Consider the following 24,690-nt stretch of genomic DNA (forward strand, 5'->3'; position numbering starts at 1 on the left):
GGCTGGCTCTACCCCCCTGCCCATTCCACTGGTGGCTGGCTGTACCTCCGGCCCCTTCCACTGGTGGTTGGCTGTACCCTCTTGCCCCTTCCACTGGTGGCTGGCTGTACCCCCCTGCCCCTTCCACTGGTAGCTGGCTGTACCTCCTGCCCCTTCCACTGGTGGCTGGCTGTAGCCCCCTGCCCCTTCCACTTGTTGTTGGTTGTACCCTCTTGCCCCTTCCACTGGTGGTAGCTATACCCTCTTGCCCCTTCCACTGGTGGCTGGCTATACCCCCTGCCCCTTCCACTAGGTAGCTGGTAACACTGGTCTAGAGCCTTGCTGTGCTTGTGCTAGAGTGCTTGTGGCACTGGTCTAGGGCATGCTGGTGGCACTGGTCTAGGGCGTGCTGGTGGCACTCGTCTAGGGCGTGCTTGTTGCACTGGTCTAGGGCGTGCTGGTGACACTGATCTAGGGCCTGTTGGTGGCACTGGTCTAGGGCGTGTTGGTGGAACTGGTCTAGGGCGTGCTGGTGGCACTGGTCTACGGCCTGCTGGTGGCACTGGTCTATAGCGTGCTGGTGGCACTGGTCAAAAGCGTGCTGGTGGCACTGGTCTAGGGCATGCTGGTGGCACTAGTCTAGGGCATGCTGGTGGCACTGGTCTAGGGCGTGCTGCTGGCACTGGTCTAGGGCGTGCTGGTGGCACTGGTCTAGAGCCTGATGGAGGCACTGGTCTAGGGCGTGCTGGTGGCAATGGTTTAGGGCGTGCTGGTGGCACTGGTCTAGGGCCTGCTGGTGGCATTGGTCTAGGGCGTGCTGGTGGCATTGGTCTAGGTCATGCTGGTGGCACTGGTCTAGGGCGTGCTGGTGGCACTGTTCTAGGGCGTGCTAGTGGCACTGGTCTAGGCCGTGCTGGTGGCACTGGTCTAGGGCGTGCTGGTGGCACTGGTCTAGAGCGTGATAGTGGCACTGGTCTAGGGCGTGCTGGTGGCACTGGTCTAGGGCGTGCTGGTGGCACTGGTCTAGAGCGTGCTGGTGGCACTGGTCTAGGGCGTGCTGGTGGCACTGGTCTAGGGCGTGCTGGTGGCACTGGTCTAGGGCGTGCTGGTGGCACTGGTCTAAGGCGTGCTGGTGGCACTGGTCTAGGGCGTGCTGGTGGCACTGGTCTAGAGCCTGCTTGTTGCACTGGTCTAGAGCCTGCTGGAGGCACTGGTCTAGGGCCTGCTGGTGGCACTGGTCTAAGGCGTGCTGGTGGCACTGGTCTAGGGCCTGCTGGTGGCACTGGTCTAGGGCCTGCTGGTGGCACTGGTCTAGAGCCTGCTGGTGGCTCTGGTCTAGGGCGTGCTGAGAGCACTGGTCTAGGGCCTGCTGGTGGCACTGGTCTAGGGCTTGCTGGTGGCACTGGTCTAGGGCGTGATGGTAGCACTGGTCTAGAGCCTGCTGGTGGCACTGGTCTAGAGCCTGCTGGTGGCACTGGTCTAGGGCCTGCTGGTGGCACTGGTCTAGTGCGTGCTGGTGGCACTGGTCTAGAGCGTGCTGGTGGCAGTGGTCTAGGGCGAGCTGGTGGCACTGGTCTAGGGCGAGCTGGTGGCACTGGTCTAGGGCGTGCTGGTGGCACTGGTCTAGAGCGTGCTGGTGGCACTGGTTTAGAGCGTGCCGGTGGCACTGGTCTAGAGCGTGCTGGTGGCACTGGTCTAAGGCGTGCTGGTGGCACTGGTCTAGGGCGTGCTGGTGACACTGGTCTAGAGTCTGCTGGTGGCACTTATCCAGGGCGTGCTGGTGGCACTCGTCTAGGGCGTGCTAGTGGCACTGGTCTAGGGCGTGCTGGTGGCACTGGTCTAGGGCGTGCTGGTGGCACTGGTCTAGAGCCTGCTTGTGGCACTGGTCTAGGGCGTGCTGGTGGCACTGGTCTAGGGCGTACTGGTGGCACTGGTCTAGGGCGTGCAGGTGGCACTGATCTTGGTCGTGCTAGTGGCACTTGTCTAGGGCGTGCTAGTGGCACTGGTCTAGAGCGTGCTGGTGGCACTGGTCCAGAGCGTGATAGTGGCACTGGTCTAGGGCGTGCTAGTGACACTGGTCTAGGGCGTGCTGGTTGCACTGGTCTAGAGCGTGATAGTCGCACTGGTCCAGAGCGTGCTGGTGGCACTGGTCTAGGGCGTACTAGTGGCACTGGTCTAGGCCGGGCTGGTGGCACTGGTCTAGAGCGTGATAGAGGCACTTGTCTAGGGCGTGCTGGTGGCACTGGTCAAGGGCGTGCTGGTGGCACTGGTCTAGGGCGTGCTGGTGGCACTGGTCTAGGGCGTGCTGGTGGCACTTGTCTAGGGCGTGCTAGTGGCACTGGACTAGGGCGTGCTGGTGGCACTGGTCTAGAGCGTGCTGGTGGCACTGGTCTAAGGCGTGCTGGTGGCACTGGTCTAGAGCCTGCTGGTGGCACTGGTCTAGGGCGTGCTGGTGGCACTGGTCTAGGGCCTGCTGGTGGCACTGGTCTAGGGCCTGCTGGTGGCACTGGTCTAGGGCGTGCTGGTGGCACTGGTCTAGAGCGTGCTGGTGGCACTGGTCTAGGGCCTGCTGGTGGCACTTGTCAAGGGCGTGCCGGTTGCTCTGGTCTATAGGTCCTGCTGGTGGCGCTGGTCTATAGGGCTAGCTGGTGGCAGTGGTCTAGGGCGTGCTGGTGGCACTTGTCTAGGGCGTGCTGGTGGCAGTGGTCTAGGGCGTGCTGGTGGCACTGGTCTAGAGCCTGCTTGTGGCACTGGTCTAGGGCCTGCTGGTGGCACTGGTCTAGGGCCTGCTTGCGGCACTTGTCTAGGGCCTGCTGGTGGCACTTGTCTAGGGCGTGCTGGTGGCTATGGTCTAGGGCGTGCTCGTGACACTGGTCTAGGTCCTGCTGGTGGCACTGGTCTAGGGCCTGCTGGTGGCACTGGTGTAGCGCCTGCTGGTGGCACTGGTCTAGGGCCTGCTGGTGGCACTGGTCTAGGGCGTGCTGGTGACACTGGTCTAGGGCGTGCTGGTGGCACTGGTCTAGGGCGTGCTGGTGGCACTGGTCTAGGGCGTGCTGGTGGCACTGGTCTAAGGCGTGCTGGTGGCACTGGTCTATTGCGTGCTGGTGGCACTGGTCTAGGGCGTGCTGGTGGCACTGGTTTAGGGCGTGCTGATGGCACTGGTCTAGAGCCTGCTGGTGGGACTGGTCTAAGGCGTGCTGATGGCACTGATCTAGGGCGTAATGGTGGCACTGATCTAAAGCCTGCTCGTGGCACTGGTCTAGGGCGTGCTGGTGGCACTGGTCTAGGGCGTGATGGTGGCACTGATCTAGAGCCTGCTCGTGGCACTGGTCTAGGGCGTGCTGGTGGCACTGGTCTAGAGCCTGCTGGTGGCACTGGTCTAGAGCCTACTGGTGGCACTGGTCTAGGGCGTCCTGGTGGCACTAGTCTAGGGCCTGCTGGTGGCACTGGTCCAGGGCGTGCTTGTAGTACTGGTCTATAGGGCCTGCTGGTAGCACTGGTCTAGGGCGTGCTGGTGGCACTGGTCTAGGTGGCACTGGTCTAGAGCCTGCTGGTGGCACTGGTCTAGGGCGTGCTGGTGGCACTGGTCTAGAGCCTGCTGGTGGCACTTTTCTAGAGCCTACTGGTGGCACTGGTCTAGGGCGTGCTGGTTGCACTGGTCTAGGTGGCACTGGTCTAGAGCCTACTGGTGGCACTGGTCTAGGGCGTGATGGTGGCACTGGTCTAGAGCCTGCTGGTGGCACTGGTCTAGGGCGTGCTGGTGGCACTGGTTTAGGGCGTGCTGGTGGCACTTATCTAGGGCGTGCTGGTGGCACTGGTCTAGAGCCTACTGGTGGCACTGGTCTAAGGCTTGCTGGTGGCACTGGTCTAGAGCGTGATGGTGGCACTGGTCTAGGGCGTGCTGGTGGCACTGGTCTAGAGCCTGCTTGTGGCACTGGTCTAGGGCGTGCTGGTGGCACTGGTCTAGGGCGTACTGGTGGCACTGGTCTATAGATCCTGCTGGTGGCACTGGTCTATAGGGTTATCTGGAGGCAGTGGTCTAGGGCGTGCTGGTGGCACTGGTCTAGGGCGTGCTGGTGGCACTGGTCTAGAGCGTGCTGGTGGCACTGGTCTAGGGCGTGCTGGTGGCACTGGTCTAGAGCGTGCTGGTGGCACTGGTCTAGAGCGTGCTGGTGGCACTGGTCTATTGCGTGCTGGTGGCACTGGTCTAGGGCGTGCTGGTGGCACTGGTTTAGGGCGTGCTGATGGCACTGGTCTAGAGCCTGCTGGTGGGACTGGTCTAAGGCGTGCTGATGGCACTGATCTAGGGCGTAATGGTGGCACTGATCTAAAGCCTGCTCGTGGCACTGGTCTAGGGCGTGCTGGTGGCACTGGTCTAGGGCGTGATGGTGGCACTGATCTAGAGCCTGCTCGTGGCACTGGTCTAGGGCGTGCTGGTGGCACTGGTCTAGAGCCTGCTGGTGGCACTGGTCTAGAGCCTACTGGTGGCACTGGTCTAGGGCGTCCTGGTGGCACTAGTCTAGGGCCTGCTGGTGGCACTGGTCCAGGGCGTGCTTGTAGTACTGGTCTATAGGGCCTGCTGGTAGCACTGGTCTAGGGCGTGCTGGTGGCACTGGTCTAGGTGGCACTGGTCTAGAGCCTGCTGGTGGCACTGGTCTAGGGCGTGCTGGTGGCACTGGTCTAGAGCCTGCTGGTGGCACTTTTCTAGAGCCTACTGGTGGCACTGGTCTAGGGCGTGCTGGTTGCACTGGTCTAGGTGGCACTGGTCTAGAGCCTACTGGTGGCACTGGTCTAGGGCGTGATGGTGGCACTGGTCTAGAGCCTGCTGGTGGCACTTTTCTAGGGCGTGCTGGTGGCACTGGTTTAGGGCGTGCTGGTGGCACTTATCTAGGGCGTGCTGGTGGCACTGGTCTAGAGCCTACTGGTGGCACTGGTCTAAGGCTTGCTGGTGGCACTGGTCTAGAGCGTGATGGTGGCACTGGTCTAGGGCGTGCTGGTGGCACTGGTCTAGAGCCTGCTTGTGGCACTGGTCTAGGGCGTGCTGGTGGCACTGGTCTAGGGCATACTGGTGGCACTGGTCTAGGGCGTGCAGGTGGCACTGATCTTGGTCGTGCTAGTGGCACTTGTCTAGGGCGTGCTAGTGGCACTGGTCTAGGGCGTGCTGGTGGCACTGGTCCAGAGCGTGATAGTGGCACTGGTCTAGGGCGTGCTAGTGACACTGGTCTAGGGCGTGCTGGTGGCACTGGTCTAGAGCGTGATAGTCGCACTGGTCCAGAGCGTGCTGGTGGCACTGGTCTAGGGCGTACTAGTGGCACTGGTCTAGGCCGGGCTGGTGGCCCTGGTCTAGAGCGTGATAGTGGCACTTGTCTAGGGCGTGCTGGTGGCACTGGTCTAGGGCGTGCTGGTGGCACTGGTCTAGGGCGTGCTGGTGGCACTGGTCTAGGGCGTGCTGGTGGCACTTGTCTAGGGCGTGCTAGTGGCACTGGACTAGGGCGTGCTGGTGGCACTGGTCTAGAGCGAGCTGGTGGCACTGGTCTAAGGCGTGCTGGTGGCACTGGTCTAGAGCCTGCTGGTGGCACTGGTCTAGGGCGTGCTGGTGGCACTGGTCTAGGGCCTGCTGGTGGCACTGGTCTAGGGCCTGCTGGTGGCACTGGTCTAGGGCGTGCTGGTGGCACTGGTCTAGAGCGTGCTGGTGGCACTGGTCAAGGGCGTGCTGGTGGCACTTGTCTAGGGCGTGCTGGTGGCAGTGGTCTAGGGCGTGCTGGTGGCACTGGTCTAGAGCCTGCTTGTGGCACTGGTCTAGGGCCTGCTGGTGGCACTGGTCTAGGGCCTGCTTGTGGCACTTGTCTAGGGCGTGCTGGTGACACTGGTCTAGGGCGTGCTGGTGGCACTGGTCTAGGGCCTGCTGGTGGCACTGGTCTAGGGCCTGCTGGTGGCACTGGTCTAGGGCGTGCTGGTGACACTGGTCTAGGGCGTGCTGGTGACACTGGTCTAGGGCGTGCTGGTGACACTGGTATAGGGCCTGCTGGTGGCACTGGTCTAGGGCGTGCTGGTGGCACTGCTCTTTGACTTGCTGGTGGCACTGGTCTTGGGCGTGCTGGTGGTACTGGTCTAGGGCGTGCCGGTTGCACTGGTCTATAGGTCCTGCTGGTGGCACTGGTCTATAGGGTTATCTGGAGGCAGTGGTCTAGGGCGTGCTGGTGGCACTGGTCTAGGGCGTGCTGGTGGCACTGGTCTAGAGCGTGCTGGTGGCACTGGTCTAGGGCGTGCTGGTGGCACTGGTCTAGAGCGTGCTGGTGGCACTGGTCTAGAGCGTGCTGGTGGCACTGGTCTATTGCGTGCTGGTGGCACTGGTCAAGGGCGTGCTGGAGGCACTGGTTTACGGCGTGCTGATGGCACTGGTCTAGAGCCAGCTGGTGGGACTGGTCTAAGGCGTGCTGATGGCACTGATCTAGGGCGTGATGGTGGAACTGATCTAAAGCCTGCTCGTGGCACTGGTCTAGGGCGTGCTGGTGGCACTGGTCTAGGGCGTGATGGTGGCACTGATCTAGAGCCTGCTCGTGGCACTGGTCTAGGGCGTGCTGGTGGCACTGGTCTAGAGCCTGCTGGTGGCACTGGTCTAGAGCCTACTGGTGGCACTGGTCTAGGGCGTCCAGGTGGCATTAGTCTAGGGCCTGCTGGTGGGACTGGTCCAGGGCGTGCTTGTAGTACTGGTCTATAGGGCCTGCTGGTAGCACTGGTCTAGGGCGTGCTGGTGGCACTGGTCTAGGTGGCACTGGTCTAGAGCCTGCTGGTGGCACTGGTCTAGGGCGTGCTGGTGGCACTGGTCTAGAGCCTGCTGGTGGCACTTTTCTAGAGCCTACTGGTGTCACTGGTCTAGGGCGTGCTGGTTGCACTGGTCTATGTGGCACTGGTCTAGAGCCTACTGGTGGCACTGGTCTAGGGCGTGATGGTGGCACTGGTCTAGAGCCTGCTGGTGGCACTGGTCTAGGGCGTGCTGGTGGCACTGGTTTAGGGCGTGCTGGTGGCACTTATCTAGGGCGTGCTGGTGGCACTGGTCTAGATCCTACTGGTGGCACTGGTCTAAGGCTTGCTGGTGGCACTGGTCTAGAGCGTGATGGTGGCACTGGTCTAGGGCGTGCTGATGGCACTGGTCTAGAGCCTGCTTGTGGCACTGGTCTAGGGCGTGCTGGTGGCACTGGTCTAGGGCGTGCTGGTGGCACTGATCTAGAGCCTGCTCGTGGCACTAGTCTAGGGCGTGCTGGTGGCACTGGTCTAGAGCCTGCTGGTAGCACTGGTCTAGAGCGTGCTGGTGGCACTGGGCTAGATCGTGCTTGTGGCACTGGTCTAGGCCGTGCTGGTGGCATTGGTCTAGAGCGTGCTGGTGGCACTGGTCTAGGGCGTGCTGGTGGCACTGGTCTAGGGCGTGCTGGTGACACTGGTCTAGAGCGTGCTTGTGGTACTGGTCTAGGGCGTGCTGGTGGCATTGGTCTAGAGCCTGCTTGTGGCACTGGTCTAGGGCGTGCTGGTGGCACGTGGTCTCGGGCGTGCTGGTCGCACTGGTCTAGGGCGTGCTGGTGGCACTGATCTAGAGCCTGCTCGTGGCACTGGTCTAGGGCGTGCTTGTGGCACTGGTCTAGAGCCTGCTTGTGGCACGGGTCTAAAGCGTGCTGGTGGCACTGGTCTAGAGCGTGCTTGTTGCACTGGTCTAGGGCGTGTTGGTGGCATTGGTCTAGAGCCTGCTTGTGGCACCGGTCTAGAGCGTGCTGGTGGCACTGGTCTAGAGCGTGCTTGTGGCACTGGTCTAGAGCGTGCTGGTGGCACCGGTCTAGAGCGTGCTGGTGGCACTGGTCTAGAGCCTGCTGGTTGCACTGGTCTAGGGCGTGCTGATGCCACTGGTCTAGAGCCTGCTTGTGGCACTGGTCTACGGCGTGCTGGTGGCACTGGTCTAGGGCGAGCTGGTGGCACTGATCTAGAGCCTGCTCGTGGCACTGGTCTAGGGCGTGCTGGTGGCACTGATCTAGAGCCTGCTGGTGGCACTGGTTTAGGGCGTGCTGGTGGCACTGGTCTAGGGCGTGCTGGTGGCACTGGTCTAGAGCCTACTGGTGGCACTGGTCTAAGGCTTGCTGGTGGCACTGGTCTAGAGCGTGTTGGTGGCATTGGTCTAGGGCGTGCTGATGGCACTGGTCTAGAACCTGCTTGTGGCACTGGTCTAGGGCGTGCTGGTGGCACTGGTCTAGAGCCTGCTTGTGGCACTGGTCTAGGGTGTGCTGGTCGCACTGATCTAGAGCCTGCTCGTGGCACTGGTCTAGGGCGTGCTGGTGGCACTGGTCTAGAGCCTGCTGGTGGCACTGGTCTAGGGTGTGCTGGTGGCACTGATCTAGAGCCTGCTCGTGGCACTGGTCTAGGGCGTGCTGGTGGCATTGGTCTAGAGCATGCTTGTGGCACTGGTCTAGAGCGTGCTGGTGGCACTGGTCTAGAGCGTGCTTGTGGCACTGGTCTAGAGCGTGCTGGTGGCACCGGTCTAGAGCGTGCTGGTGGCACTGGTCTAGAGCCTGCTGGTGGCACTGGTTTAGGGCGTGCTGGTGGCACTGGTCTAGGGCGTGCTGGTGGCACTGATCTAGAGCCTGCTCGTGGCACTGGTCTAGGGCGTGCTGGTGGCACTGGTCTAGAGCCTGCTAGTGGCACTGGTCTAGAGCCTACTGGTGGCACTGGTCTAGGGCGTGCTGGTGGCACTAGTCTAGGGCCTGCTGGTGGCACTGGTCCAGAGCGTGCTTGTGGTACTGGTCTAGGGCGTGCTGGTGGCACTAGTCTAGGGCCTGCTGGTGGCACTGGTCCAGGGCGTGCTGGTGGCACTGGTCTAGGGCGTGCTGGTGGCACTGGTCTAGGTGGCACTGGTCTAGAGCCTGCTGGTGGCACTGGTCTAGGGCGTGCTGGTGGCACTGGTCCAGGGCGTGCTTGTGGCACTGGTCTAGAGCCTGCTTGTGGCACGGGTCTAGAGCGTGCTTGTGGCACTGGTCTAGAGCGTGCTTGTGACACTGGTCTAGGGCGTGCTGGTGGCATTGGTCTAGAGCCTGCTTGTGGCACCGGTCTAGACCGTGCTTGTGGCACTGGTCTAGAGCGTGCTGGTGGCACTGGTCTGGAGCCTGCTGTTGGCACTGGTCTTGAGCCTGCTGGTGGCACTGGTTTAGGGCGTGCTGATGGCACTGGTCTAGAGCCTGCTTGTGGCACTGGTCTAGGGCGTGCTGGTGGCACTGGTCTAGGGCGTGCTGGTGGCACTGATCTAGAGCCTGCTCGTGGCACTGGTCTAGGGCGTGCTTGTCGTACTGGTCTAGGGCCTGCTGGTGGCACTGGTCCAGGGCGTGCTTGTCGTACTGGTCTAGGGCCTGCTGGTGGCACTGGTCTAGGTGGCACTGGTCTAGAGCCTGCTGGTGGCACTGGTCTAGGGCGTGCTGGTGGCACTGGTCCAGAGCCTACTGGTGGCACTGGTTTAGGGCGTGATGGTGGCACTGGTCTAGGGCCTACTGGTGGCACTGGTCTAAGGCTTACTGGTGGCACTGGTCTAGAGCGTGCTGGTGGCACTGGTCTAGGGCGTGCTGGTGGCACTGGTCAAGGGCGTGGTGATGGCACTGGTCTAGAGCCTGCTGGTGGCACTGGTCTAGGGCGTGCTGGTGGCACTGGTCTAGAGCCTGCTGGTGGCACTGGTCTAGAGCCTACTGGTGGCACTGGTCTAGGGCGTGCTGGTGGCACTGGTCTAGATCCTACTGGTGGCACTGGTCTAGAGCGTGATGGTGGCACTGGTCTAGGGCGTGCTGGTGGCACTGGTCTAGAGCCTGCTGGTGGCACTGGTCTAGGGCGTGCTGGTGGCACTGGTCTTTGGCGTGCTGGTGGCACTGGTCTAGGGCGTGCTGGTGGCACTGGTCTAGAGCCTGCTGGTGGCACTGGTCTAGGGCGTGCTGGTGACACTGGTCTAGGGCGTGATGGTGGCACTGGTCTAGGGCGTGCTGGTGGCACTGGTCTAGAGCCTACTGGTGGCACTGGTCTTGGGCGTGATGGTGGCACTGGTCTAAGGCTTGCTGGTGGCACTGGTCTAGAGCCTGCTGGTGGTACTGGTCTAGGGCGTGCTGGTGGCACTGGTCTAGGTCGTGCTGGTGGCACTGGTCTAGGGCGTGCTGGTGGCACTGGTCTAGAGCGTGCTGGTGGCACTGGTCTGGGGCGTGCTAATGACACTGGTCTAGAGCCTGCTGGTGGCACTGGTCTAGAGCCTGCTGCTGGCACTGGTCTAGAGCGTGCTGGTGGCACTGGTCTCGGGCGTGCTGGTGGCACTGGTCTAGGGCGTGCTGGTGGCACTGGTCTAGAGCCAGCTGGTGGCACTGGTCTAGGGCGTGCTGGTGGCACTGGTTTAGAGCGAGTCTCTTGTTTACTAATGTCCAATAAAAGCAGCTACTCAAGTCGCTGCCAGGACACCTGGGCGACGCTGCGGGTGTTGGAAGGTGACTACTCTCTCTATTTGTGACCACCAGCAGGTGGGGGTCTGACCTCGCACGTGATTGGTCGTCGGAAACTCATTTAAAATTTGATTGGTTTGTTGGGAAAGTAATATGAAAAGATGATTGGGTCATTTGAATGTAATCAACCGTCTTTTATAGGATCACAAATAATGAGTGTATATGTAACTGCATGTGGCCAGGGTAGGAGTGAGAGACTAGAGCAAGGGAGTGAGTGATTAAGCTGAGATGTGATGGACTTAGCCAAGATGTGCTTGACTGGTCTAGGGTGTGACTGACTTAGCCAAGATGTGCTTGACTGGTCTAGGGTGTGACTGACTTAGCCAAGATGTGCTTGACTGGTCTAGGGTGTGACTGACTTAACCAAGATATGCTTGACTGGTCTAGGGTGTGACTGACTTAGCCAAGATGTGCTTGACTGGTCTAGGGTGTGAGTGACTTAGTCAAGATGTGCTTGACTGGTCTAGGGTGTGAGTGACTTAGTCAAGATGTGCTTGACTGGTCTAGGGTGTGACTGACTTAGTCAAGATGTGCTTGACTGGTCTAGGGTGTGAGTGACTTAGTCAAGATGTGCTTGACTGGTCTAGGGTGTGACTGACTTAGTCAAGATGTGCTTGACTGGTAGAGGACGTGAATGAGTTAGCCAAGCCTGTGAGAATGCAAATAGTTGCAGAGATGTAGATCACTGCTAACAGTGGCAGCATGATTTGCAGAGATGCAGTTTAGTACACTTGTGGGGTTCTGAGCATAACTAGTGCTAACAAATACAAGACATCAACTGAGCAACATGGAAATGACTGAATTTTATTGCGAAAAATGTATCGCAAACAATCATGGCTCCCAATGCTTGCGATTCATGATTAATATACATCTTAACTAAAGACATAAATTCATAAATGCTCGACATACGGTGAGTGACACCAGGATGGATATCTGGATGAGCTTGTAATGGAACAACAGAGTCATCCGTAATCCTGATCTGGTCCTCGTTAACCCCATTAATATGATGTCGTTTAATGAGTGACTAAATGCTATGGAATGGACGTTAATGGCCTTGAGAGAGTGTAGAGAAGGATGATGACGGTAATCCCAGGCATTATCACCTTCCCTTACGAAGAGAGATTAAAGGGGCTTAGTTTACCCTCCTTGCAGGCAAAGAATAAGGGGAAGTAAGTGAAGTATACAGATGGCTGTATGGATAAATGAAGGGTATAGCGGCAGGGTGTGAAATATGTCAATACGAAACAATAGATACAAATTGGGTAAGTTTAGATTCAGAAAATAGATAAATATTAGGTTAGCTCCTTTGGCTTTACACTTTACAGTGTTTAAGCTTCAGTTCTTGGGCACCGACTCTAATCTTCGGTTGACTTACATTATTAAAATTTAATATACATACTTTTTGATACCGGCTAGAGGGATAATCTGATGGATCATCCCAGGTCCTTAAACTGCCTCATTACCCGAACCATGTGACAGTTATTTCATACGATTGTCTGGCTCAGTCATTTACCCCTCCCCCCCCCCTCCTGGTTCTGGGTCCTCCCAGTACACACACTCTGGTCCTCCCAGTACACTCACTCTGGTCCTCCCAGTACACTCACTCTGGTAGCCTTGTCCACTCAGGTCCTCCCAGTACACACACTCTGGTCCTCCCAGTACACACACTCTGATCCTCCCAGTACACTCACTCTGGTAGCCTTGTCCACTCTGGTCCTCCCAGTACACAAACTCTGGTCCTCCCAGTACACACACTCTGGTCCTCCCAGTACACTCACTCTGGTAGCCTTGTCCACTCTGGTCCTCCCAGTACACACACTCTGGTCCTCCCAGTACACACACTCTGGTCCTCCCAGTACACTCACTCTGGTAGCCTTGTCCACTCTGGTCCTCCCAGTACACACACTCTGGTCCTCCCAGTACACACACTCTGGTCCTCCCAGTACACTCACTCTGGTAGCCTTGTCCACTCTGGTCCTCCCAGTACACACACTCTGGTCCTCCCAGTACACACACTCTGGTCCTCCCAGTACACACACTCTGGTCCTCCCAGTACACTCACTCTGGTAGCCTTGTCCACTCTGGTCCTCCCAGTACACACACTCTGGTCCTCCCAGTACACACTGGTCCTCCCAGTACACTCACTCTGGTAGCCTTGTCCACTCTGGTCCTCCCAGTACACACACTCTGGTCCTCCCAGTACACACACTCTGGTCCTCCCAGTACACACACTCTGGTCCTCCCAGTACACACACTCTGGTCCTCCCAGTACACACACTCTGGTCCTCCCAGTACACTCAGTCTGGTAGCCTTGTCCACTCTGTTCCTCCCAGTACACACACTCTGGTCCTCCCAGTACACACACTCTGGTCCTCCCAGTACACTCACTCTGGTCCTCCCAGTACACTCACTCTGGTAGCCTTGTCCACTCTGGTCCTCCCAGTACACTCACTCTGGTAGCCTTGTCCACTCTGGTCCTCCCAGACCACACACTCTGGTCCTCCCAGTACACACACTCTGGTCTTCCCAGTACGCACACTCTGGTCCTCCCAGTACACACACTCTGGTCTTCCCAGTACGCACACTCTGGTCCTCCCAGTACACACACTCTGGTCCTCCCAGTACACACACTCTGGTCCTCCCAGTACACACACTCTTGTCCTCCCAGTACACACAATCTGGTCCTCCCAGTACACACACTCTGGTCCTCCCAGTACACTCACTCTGGTAGCCTTGTCCACTCTGGTCCTCCCAGTACACACACTCTGGTCCTCCCATTACACTCACTCTGGTAGCCTTGTCCACTCTGGTCCTCCTAGTACACACACTCTGGTCCTCCCAGTACACACACTCTGGTCCTCCCAGTACACACACTCTGGTCCTCCCAGTACACACACTCTGGTCCTCCCAGTACACTCACTCTGGTAGCCTTGTCCACTCTGGTCCTCCCAGTACACACACTCTGGTCCTCCCAGTACACACACTCTGGTCCTCCCAGTACACACACTCTGGTCCTCCCAGTACACTCACTCTGGTAGCCTTGTCCACTCTGGTCCTCACAGTACACACACTCTGGTCCTCCCAGTACACACACTCTGGTCCTCCCAGTACACACACTCTGGTCCTCCCAGTACACACACTCTGGTCCTCCCAGTACACACACTCTGGTCCTCCCAGTACACTCACTCTGGTAGCCTTCTCCACTCTGGTCCTCCCAGTACACACACTCTGGTCCTCCCAGTACACTCACTCTGGTCCTCCCAGTACACACACTCTGGTCCTCCCAGTACACTCACTCTGGTAGCCTTGTCCACTCTGGTCCTCCCAGTACACACACTCTGGTCCTCCCATTACACTCACTCTGGTAGCCTTGTCCACTCTGGTCCTCCTAGTACACACACTCTGGTCCTCCCAGTACACACACTCTGGTCCTCCCAGTACACACACTCTGGTCCTCCCAGTACACACACTCTGGTCCTCCCAGTACACTCACTCTGGTAGCCTTGTCCACTCTGGTCCTCCCAGTACACACACTCTGGTCCTCCCAGTACACACACTCTGGTCCTCCCAGTACACACACTCTGGTCCTCCCAGTACACTCACTCTGGTAGCCTTGTCCACTCTGGTCCTCACAGTACACACACTCTGGTCCTCCCAGTACACACACTCTGGTCCTCCCAGTACACACACTCTGGTCATCCCAGTACACACACTCTGGTCCTCCCAGTACACACACTCTGGTCCTCCCAGTACACTCACTCTGGTAGCCTTGTCCACTCTGGTCCTCCCAGTACACACACTCTGGTCCTCCCAGTACACACACTCTGGTCCTCCCAGTACACACACTCTGGTCCTCCCAGTACACTCACTCTGGTAGCCTTGTCCACTCTGGTCCTCCCAGTACACACACTCTGGTCCTCCCAGTACACACACTCTGGTCCTCCCAGTACACTCACTCTGGTAGCCTTGTCCACTCTGGTCCTCCCAGTACACACACTCTGGTCCTCCCAGTACACACACTCTGGTCCTCCCAGTACACTCACTCTGGTAGCCTTGTCCACTCTGGTCCTCCCAGTACACACACTCTGGTCCTCCCAGTACACACACTCTGGTCCTCCCAGTACACACACTCTGGTCCTCCCAGTACACTCACTCTGGTAGCCTTGTCCACTCTGGTCCTCCCAGTACACACACTCTGGTCCTCCCAGTACACACACTCTGGTCCTCCCAGTACACTCACTCTGGTAGCCTTGTCCACTCTGGTCCTCCCAGTACACACACTCTGGTCCTCCAGTACACACACTCTGGTCCTCCCAGTACACACACTCTGGTCCTCCCAGTACACACACTCTGGTCCTCCCAGTACACACACTCTGGTCCTCCCAGTACACTCAGTCTGGTAGCCTTGTCCACTCTGTTCCTCCCAGTACACACACTCTGGTCCTCCCAGTACACACACTCTGGTCCTCCCAGTACACTCACTCTGGTCCTCCCAGTACACTCACTCTGGTAGCCTTGTCCACTCTGGTCCTCCCAGTACACACACTCTGGTCCTCCCAGTACACACACTCTGGTCTTCCCAGTACGCACACTCTGGTCCTCCAGTACACACACTCTGGTCTTCCCAGTACGCACACTCTGGTCCTCCCAGTACACACACTCTGGTCCTCCCAGTACACACACTCTGGTCCTCCCAGTACACACACTCTTGTCCTCCCAGTACACACACTCTGGTCCTCCCAGTACACACACTCTGGTCCTCCCAGTACACTCACTCTGGTAGCCTTGTCCACTCTGGTCCTCCCAGTACACACACTCTGGTCCTCCCATTACACTCACTCTGGTAGCCTTGTCCACTCTGGTCCTCCTAGTACACACACTCTGGTCCTCCCAGTACACACACTCTGGTCCTCCCAGTACACACACTCTGGTCCTCCCAGTACACACACTCTGGTCCTCCCAGTACACTCACTCTGGTAGCCTTGTCCACTCTGGTCCTCCCAGTACACACACTCTGGTCCTCCCAGTACACACACTCTGGTCCTCCCAGTACACACACTCTGGTCCTCCCAGTACACTCACTCTGGTAGCCTTGTCCACTCTGGTCCTCCCAGTACACACACTCTGGTCCTCCCAGTACACACACTCTGGTCCTCCCAGTACACTCACTCTGGTAGCCTTGTCCACTCTGGTCCTCCCAGTACACACACTCTGGTCCTCCCAGTACACACACTCTGGTCCTCCCAGTACACACACTCTGGTCCTCCCAGTACACACACTCTGGTCCTCCCAGTACACACACTCTGGTCCTCCCAGTACACTCAGTCTGGTAGCCTTGTCCACTCTGTTCCTCCCAGTACACACACTCTGGTCCTCCCAGTACACACACTCTGGTCCTCCCAGTACACTCACTCTGGTCCTCCCAGTACACTCACTCTGGTAGCCTTGTCCACTCTGGTCCTCCCAGTACACACACTCTGGTCCTCCCAGTACACACACTCTGGTCTTCCCAGTACGCACACTCTGGTCCTCCCAGTACACACACTCTGGTCTTCCCAGTACGCACACTCTGGTCCTCCCAGTACACACACTCTGGTCCTCCCAGTACACACACTCTGGTCCTCCCAGTACACACACTCTTGTCCTCCCAGTACACACACTCTGGTCCTCCCAGTACACACACTCTGGTCCTCCCAGTACACTCACTCTGGTAGCCTTGTCCACTCTGGTCCTCCCAGTACACACACTCTGGTCCTCCCATTACACTCACTCTGGTAGCCTTGTCCACTCTGGTCCTCCTAGTACACACACTCTGGTCCTCCCAGTACACACACTCTGGTCCTCCCAGTACACACACTCTGGTCCTCCCAGTACACACACTCTGGTCCTCCCAGTACACTCACTCTGGTAGCCTTGTCCACTCTGGTCCTCCCAGTACACACACTCTGGTCCTCCCAGTACACACACTCTGGTCCTCCCAGTACACACACTCTGGTCCTCCCAGTACACTCACTCTGGTAGCCTTGTCCACTCTGGTCCTCACAGTACACACACTCTGGTCCTCCCAGTACACACACTCTGGTCCTCCCAGTACACACACTCTGGTCCTCCCAGTACACACACTCTGGTCCTCCCAGTACACACACTCTGGTCCTCCCAGTACACTCACTCTGGTAGCCTTGTCCACTCTGGTCCTCCCAGTACACACACTCTGGTCCTCCCAGTACACACACTCTGGTCCTCCCAGTACACACACTCTGGTCCTCCCAGTACACTCACTCTGGTAGCCTTGTCCACTCTGGTCCTCCCAGTACACACACTCTGGTCCTCCCAGTACACACACTCTGGTCCTCCCAGTACACACACTCTGGTCCTCCCAGTACACTCACTCTGGTAGCCTTGTCCACTCTGGTCCTCACAGTACACACACTCTGGTCCTCCCAGTACACACACTCTGGTCCTCCCAGTACACACACTCTGGTCCTCCCAGTACACACACTCTGGTCCTCCCAGTACACACACTCTGGTCCTCCCAGTACACTCACTCTGGTAGCCTTGTCCACTCTGGTCCTCCCAGTACACACACTCTGGTCCTCCCAGTACACTCACTCTGGTCCTCCCAGTACACACACTCTGGTCCTCCCAGTACACTCACTCTGGTAGCCTTGTCCACTCTGGTCCTCCCAGTACACACACTCTGGTCCTCCCAGTACACTCTGGAGTACTTGGTAGGTCACGATTGCGGCGGAAAGGGAGGAGAAGAGGGGAAGGGAAGAGGGAAGACGTGGGGAGAGGGGAAAAAAAGAGGGGAGGAATGGGGGTTGGGGGAAGAAGGGAAGGAAACTAACAGGAGAAAGCACCAAGTCATAACGACCATAGAGCACTTGGAAGGGTTCAGGATAAGGACTGGGGATGGGACAGGGGGAAGGGGGATGGGACAGGGGGAAGGGGGATGGGACAGGGGGAAGGGGGATGGGACGGGGGGAGAGACGGACTATCCCGGACACCGCCGGTTGTATTAGTATTGTATTTGTGAACATTAGTATGAACAACGTAGGATCGTTTAGGGGTAATGAGACCGTCATTGAACTGACAAGTAACTGCTCTACCTGACCCAGGCTGTGGGTGTAGAAGGAACAAGTGAGAAGGAGTCTCTCACCTTCTCACTCTTACTGGTGAGAAGGTGAGAGACTCCGGGTAAACGATGTGTAAAGGGTTTCTAAGAGATACAGATAGACTCCCGTATTCCACACGATATAAGTTATATTAGACTGCACCAGCGACAAATAATGTAGTGAGGTGTGTGGGGGGGGGGGGGAGTGTGTGCATCCCGGTGTAAATGTACACTTAAGTGTGTTGGGGAGCGAGTGTCCGGCCCACAGGAGACGAAGAGGACAAACTCCTCCATTAGAGGGAAGCGGGAACATCCCTAAAGGGAATCACAGCAGCAAAGTAAGAGGTCCAGAGGGCTAGTTAGCTCGAGGGTCTCACATGGGGGGGGGGGTACGGGGTAGGAGGATAGGGGGGGGGGGGACTTACTGGATAGATAGGAAGGTCTACAGAGTCCTGCAGAAGTAGACAGAAGGGGATATGTCCAGATCTTGGAGCCCGCGGTCCTGGGGTCTGCAGTCCGAGTGAATGTATTTTTTTTGGTCTATTGTCTTGAGATGGTTATCTTGAGATGATTTCGAGGCTTAGCGTCCCCGCGGCCCGGTCCTCGACCAGGCCTCCTTTTTGTTGCACACCCCCAGGAAGCAGCCCGTAGCAGCTGTTTAACTCCCAGGTACCTATTTACTGCTAAGTAACATGAGCATCAGGGTGAAAAAAACGTTTTGCCCATTTGTCTACGCCTCCACCGGGGATCGAACCCAGAACCTCAGGACTACGAATCCGAAGCGCTGTCCACTCAGCTGTCAGACATACCTGACAGCTTGGGCCATATTAAGCCACAGATTAGATCAGGATGTTATGTACATTGAGAGGTGTACCCTATTTCTCGGTGTGTATATAAACTGAGTTTACTTTAGTCGTGAACATTGTCCAGGACTAAAGTGTACGTGTTGGCTGGTGAGTAAGCCAGTGTGGTAACAACCCTCCCGAGGCTGACGTGTTGGCTGGTGAGTAAGCCAGTGTTGTAACAACCCTCCCGAGGCTGACATACCACAAGCCCAACACCAAACAGATTGGAGCCGGGATCCGCAGTCTAGCAGAGCCGATCAGTTATGTTAAGGGGATTACATTGGCCTCGAGGGATCACGTTGCAAGCAGAATGGGTAGTTATGAGTCTGTGGGCCATGTGAGAGATCCTGTGATGGCTATTAATACCAGGGCGGTATGAGGGATCTATCTATTAGGAATCAGTGCTGGGGTAGTATCAGGGATCTACTGGGATCATCATTGCTAGTGTAGAGGGTCATACGTCGTTTTCACATGACGAGAGAATGAAGACTGTTGTTAGTTGTGGTGTTTGGGCAACAAGGTTCTGGGCTCAGTGTACTCGTGTTGTTGCCTGGGGCAGGTGTATGTTGCTCTTGTTGTTTTAGATTCAGCAACTCGGAGCAAAAAGTTCCAAGTAGCACGGGCTATGGTGAGCCCGTAGTGGACGTACCTGGCACATGAGCGGGGCTGCGTGTGGTGTGGGGGCACGTGTTGTGTACTCACCTAATTGTGCTTGCGGGCCCGCCTCTCAACTGTGTGGGAGATACGTGTTGTGTGTGTGGGGGGGGGGGACACGTGTTGTGTGGGGGCAGTGTGGTGTAGGGCACGTGTTGTGTGGGGGCGAGGAGCACGTGTTGTGTGGGGGGGAGCACGTGTTGTGTGGGGGCAGTGTGGTGTAGGGCACGTGTTGTGTGGGGGCGAGGAGCACGTGTTGTGTGGGGGCGAGGAGCACGTGTTGTGTGGGGGCGAGGAGCACGTGTTGTGTGGGGGCAAGGAGCACGTGTTGTGTGGGGGCGAGGAGCACGTGTTGTGTGGGGGCGAGGAGCACGTGTTGTGTGGGGGCAGTGTGGTGTAGGGCACGTATTGTGTGGGGGGGAGCACGTGTTGTGTGGGGGCAGTGTGGTGTAGGGCACGTGTTGTGTGGGGGGGGACACGTGTTGTGTGGGGGCAGTGTGGTGTAGGGCACGTGTTGTGTTGGGGCAGTGTGGTGTAGGGCACGTGTTGTGTGGGGGTGTTACGGGCCCGAGTCCAGCGTCCGAGCACGGAGCAGTGATGACAACGCCATCTGTGAGTCAGCTCCCGAAACCCCCTCCAAATGGACGATGCCATCTAGCGGGGACGGGATATACCGGCCACAGGGGCTGGTTTCCCGTCTTAATCAGCTCGTAACGTAGCCGCTGTTGACCTCTGGTGATGTGGCGCTTAGACAGCAACGCCATCTATGGAGTAGATAGGTGGACTTTTGTGTCTAAGCCTGTAAGTGAGGTTCCCTAGTCCCTGCACTAATGACGTGTCTGATTACAGAGTCGACCTGGGACTGCTGTATTGGACGATGGAGCAGTCTACCCAAGGCTCATATACCACAAGCCAAAGTCACCCAAAGTCTCTCCACGTGTTTGCTGCAGAAGCTGTGAGTCACCCCCGGACGAACACTGTTGAGTGTGTTAGCCTGCCTGTGACGTGGCAGTACCAGGAATCGTCTTATCTGGGGGCTGGCTGGTGGAAGAGACTACTCACTGTGGTGCGGAGAGAGGAGAGTGATCTGCGGAATCACACGAGGCTCCTGCCTAGGGCTCGCAACCCTAGTATCGATCGTGGAGTGGCCTACACAGCGGAGCTGATCGGAACCTGCCAGCTACAGGCTGGATTTGTGGTTGAAGGCCTCCACGACGGTGCACCCAGTGGGACTGTGATTCGGCTGGCCTGTGGCCGGGGTAGATTCGCCGAGAGAATCAGAGGATTCATCGTGGGCCACGAAGAAGAGAACCAGCGCTACTCATCTTGAGCACCGTGGAGCATCCTGTGTCTTCAGAGGAAGACTAATTTGTATATAATAAGTGTAGTTATAGCAACCCCGCGTGTGACTGTGATATATTTATGGTGGTGGTAGCAATATATATACAAAAGCAGTGCATTTGTATCCCTTCCCCTTTAATTTAACTTGCGTTACGGAACGCACCCCTCTAATAACATCAGAGAAGAACCCGGTTGCGACCCAATAGGGCCGTAACAGGGGGGGGAGGAGCACGTGTTGTGTGGGGGAAGTGTGGTGTAGGGCACGTGTTGTGTGGGGGAAGTGTGGTGTAGGGCACGTGTTGTGTGGGGGAAGTGTGGTGTAGGGCACGTGTTGTGTGGGGGAAGTGTGGTGTAGGGCACGTGTTGTGTGGGGGGGAGGAGCACGTATTGTGTGGGGGCAGTGTGGTGTAGGGCACGTGTTGTATGGGGGGGAGGAGCACGTATTGTGTGGGGGAAGTGTGGTGTAGGGCACGTGTTGTATGGGGGGAGGAGCACGTGTTGTGTGGGGGCAGTGTGGTGTAGGGCACGTGTTGTGTGGGGGGGAGGAGCACGTATTGTGTGGGGGCAGTGTGGTGTAGGGCACGTGTTGTATGGGGGGGAGGAGCACGTGTTGTGTGGGGGCAGTGTGGTGTAGGGCACGTGTTGTGTGGGGGAAGTGTGGTGTAGGGCACGTGTTGTGTGGGGGCACGTGTTGTGTGGGGGCACGTGTGGTGTAGGGGGACACGTGTGGTATTGGAGCAGTGTGGTGTGGGGGCAGTGTAGTATAGGGGCATGTGTTGTGTGGGGCACGTGTTGTGTGGGGGGACACGTGTGGTATAGGAGCAGTGTGGTGTGGGGGCAGTGTAGTATAGGGGCATGTGTTGTGTGGGGCACGTGTTGTGTGGGGGGACACGTGTGGTATAGGAGCAGTGTGGTGTGGGGGCAGTGTAGTATAGGGGCATGTGTTGTGTGGGGCACGTGTTGTGTGGGGGGACACGTGTGGTATAGGAGCAGTGTGGTGTGGGGGCAGTGTAGTATAGGGGCACGTGTTGTGTGGGGCACGTGTTGTGTGGGGGCACGTGTGGTATAGGGGCAGTGTGGTGTAGGGCACAAAACGTGACGGGGTGGGAGATGGAACTCCCACCCCCTCATACTCACTTTCCTTCATATTATTTCTTGCACATCTCGTTCCAGTTGGTGTAAATATAATATAAATCAGAGCCACGTTCAGCAGGTAAACACCTACCCTAATGTACCCTAGGGTTAACTATACACGAAACGTGTATATAATATTAAATTATATATGAGAAAACATTGTTTTTAATTAGTTTAGAAATAGGCCTTTGTGGACGTTTGGTTGTGTTATAAGAGAATGTTGATTGGTACTTTAATTATGTAAATAGTTACATGAATTTGGGGGTTTAGTTCCTGAGCCCATTATGTGTGTCTATAACTTTTTCCACTACCGCCGCTCACAGGATGGGTATGAGGTGACTAATAAGTGAACTAAACACACACACACACACACACACACACACACACACACACACACACACACACACACACACACACACACACACACACACACACACACACACACACACACACACACAATAATAAAAAAAAAAAAAACGCAAATTGGAGGTGCAAATCCTATGTGGCCACCTGTTGCACGAAGCTGTTAGACTATTGATGGGATTGGTGGTTCACATCAGGCGTTGCTGTGTCTAAGACTGCATCCAAGTACTAAGGATAACAAGTACCTTTATCTAAGTCAATATGCTAGGATTGCATCCAGTCTTGCTTGTGACTCGGTATCTGCAGTCTTGCTTGTGACACGCAGTAGCCGCAGCTTTAACCTATCTTTTGAGTATTTCAGCGCATTTGTCAAAGTGAATGTTTAGCTAGTCGAGGCGAAGACTCACCTGATGGCGTATATGTAGTGGAGCTTGGCGAGGTCGGCGTTACCCAGGTCCTTCTGCAGGTTGGCGAAGTTGTAGTGCATCTTGGCGTTGTGGGGCAGCGTCCTCAGGCCCGCCCTGAGCCGTCAGGGAGAGAGACACGCGTTAGAACCTTAAGACAAGACGAGGACCAGGTGAGAATATTGTGATTATGAGGTGATAATCAAGTACTGTGCAGACAGGAGGGAAGAGAGAGAGAGAGAGAGAGAGAGAGAGAGAGAGAGAATGGGGGCGAGATATAGAGGGACGGAAAGAGGGGAAGAAGAAAAGAGGTGAGAGAGAGAGAGATAGAGAACATAATTGGAAATTACAGTAATTATTTAAATAACAAATAAGAACGAAATCAAATTATATAAAATGGATATAAATAATATATTGAATTGTTTGTAGAAAGATTATAGTGAATGCGTGATCAGAGAAATCATGACTTTGGAATGCATTTCTTAGTCTCCAACTTAAATTCAAGAGAACATAGACTCTGTGCAGTGATGGGGAGCTCTGAAGGTGAGCTCTGATGGTGAGCTCTGAAGGTGAGCTCTGATGGTGAGCTCTGATGGGGAGCTCTGAAGGTGAGCTCTGATGGTGAGCTCTGATGGTGAGCTCTGAAGGTGAGCTCTGATGGGGAGCTCTGATGGGGAGCTCTGATGGTGAGCTCTGATGGTGAGCTCTGATGGTGAGCTCTGATGGTGAGCTCTGATGGTGAGCTCTGATGGTGAGTTTCTGATTGTATAGTTAGCCAAGAGCTTCTCTTATTATCAGGTACCCACACCATAGACAGTCACTACTAACAAGACAATACTAGTTAACTACAGTCAGTCGTTAACAAGTCAACCATTCACAGTCAGAGTTGTAGCCAAGCAGGTCGTTAGTGTGATCATTACAGATCTCGTGCATCCCACAATAGTTAGCGTGTCTTTCACCGCTCTTGCCATCTTTCAAGAGAGTATGTCTTGCCAGAGATCACCCGTTCATATATTCACCCGTTTAAGACGGCCGATGATCAAGGATATATGCGGACGTATGTATTTCAAGATGGACGTACATGCTTACAGCACCCAAATGTGCCATAGAGACATTAGAAAAATATTTTCAGCGTCAGAATAGATAACAAATGGAGGAGGCTGACTCCATACACACTTTCAAGTGTAAACATGATAGAGCCCAGTAGGGTCAAGAAACTGTACACCAGTTGATTGACAGTTGATAGGTGGGACCAAAGAGCCAGAGCTCAACCTCCGCAAGCACAACTAGGTGAATACAGACACCAGCACTCCGTAAAAAATGCAAACGTTTAACCTACCCAGAAACGTGTAAGCCTCAATAAGTTAGGTTGGGATGCCTGGGCTTCCCACCTAACCTTCCATAGTCCCTTCTGGGGTAATCCTAAATCCTTCCCAATCACTAGCAAGACTTACAAGAAGAGCGTCTCCCTGGATTCCCAGTCCCGATTCCTCTGTAGCGTCCTGCAGGAGGCGGCGACGAGGAGCAGCAGGAGGCAGGGCGCCCTCAGCCGTCCCGCCCGCGAGAGGGCCACGCCCACCAGCACCGCGTAGCCCAGGCTGGAGAAACAAGGACGCAAATTAATTACTCAGGGAGCGAGGGTACGTGTCCTAGTTGTTATTGGCGAGAGGGGAAAGGTGGGAGAAGTTGATCGTGTGGGGGTCGTGGGCGAGTGGAGGGGGGTTTAGATCCTCCCTCGTTAGGCGAGTGGGGGGAGGGGGGTAAACTGGGGTCACGCGGGACGTGAGTCGCGGTTTTAACTTCCTTACTCACCAATTACTTTATGTGAATTACAGTCAAACTAATAATATTAAACCAATATAGAAGGTTCTGTTATTTTGCAATTTATCAACCTTGTTCTCTCACTTTCCCCCTCACTTACCTCAGCGAGGTTCTCTGGCCGTGTTCTCGCCTCCCCCACCACAAACTTATTTACAACCACCTCGTCAATTTACGCTCTTGGTAATTTACAATTCCCTTTCGAATTCACCTGTCATTTACAGCCCCGCGCCTCGGGTTTGGTTTACAACATCGCCCAACTAATGCTCTCGTAATGTTCAACTCCTTCCGATTGGGTTATTCTCACCCAGATCATTGTAATCATTTATATTTCCACCAACTTGGCTACTTCTTGCTCCTATCCTGACGCCTGACCTACCTCTATCCTACTACCCCCTATCCTACTTTTTGCCCCTATCCCCTAGGGCGCCTGACAGCTTAGTGGACAGCGCTTCAGATTCGTAGTCCTGAGGTTCTGGGTTCGATCCCCGGTGGAGGCGGAGACAAATAGGTAAAAAGTTTCTTTCACC

At 56.3% G+C, this 24,690-nt stretch overlaps 1 protein-coding gene across 1 annotated transcript in view; it reads right to left on the reverse strand.

Annotated features, from left to right (window-relative positions):
- LOC123751156 (protein O-mannosyl-transferase TMTC1-like) overlaps positions 1 to 23,934 on the reverse strand; it is a 130,454-nt gene extending 106,520 nt beyond the window's left edge. Inside the window, exons 1-2 of the mRNA XM_069304670.1 lie at positions 23,797 to 23,934; positions 22,346 to 22,459 (exon numbers count right to left, since the gene is read on the reverse strand). Of these exons, the coding sequence (XP_069160771.1) occupies positions 22,346 to 22,425 (80 nt within the window). The 5' untranslated portion in view covers positions 22,426 to 22,459; positions 23,797 to 23,934. The remainder of the gene's footprint in view (positions 1 to 22,345; positions 22,460 to 23,796) is intronic.
- Between the last annotated feature and the right edge of the window lie 756 nt (positions 23,935 to 24,690).

This window comes from Procambarus clarkii, chromosome 53, assembly GCF_040958095.1.
Source record: "Procambarus clarkii isolate CNS0578487 chromosome 53, FALCON_Pclarkii_2.0, whole genome shotgun sequence".
NCBI classification, from domain to species: domain Eukaryota; kingdom Metazoa; phylum Arthropoda; class Malacostraca; order Decapoda; family Cambaridae; genus Procambarus; species Procambarus clarkii.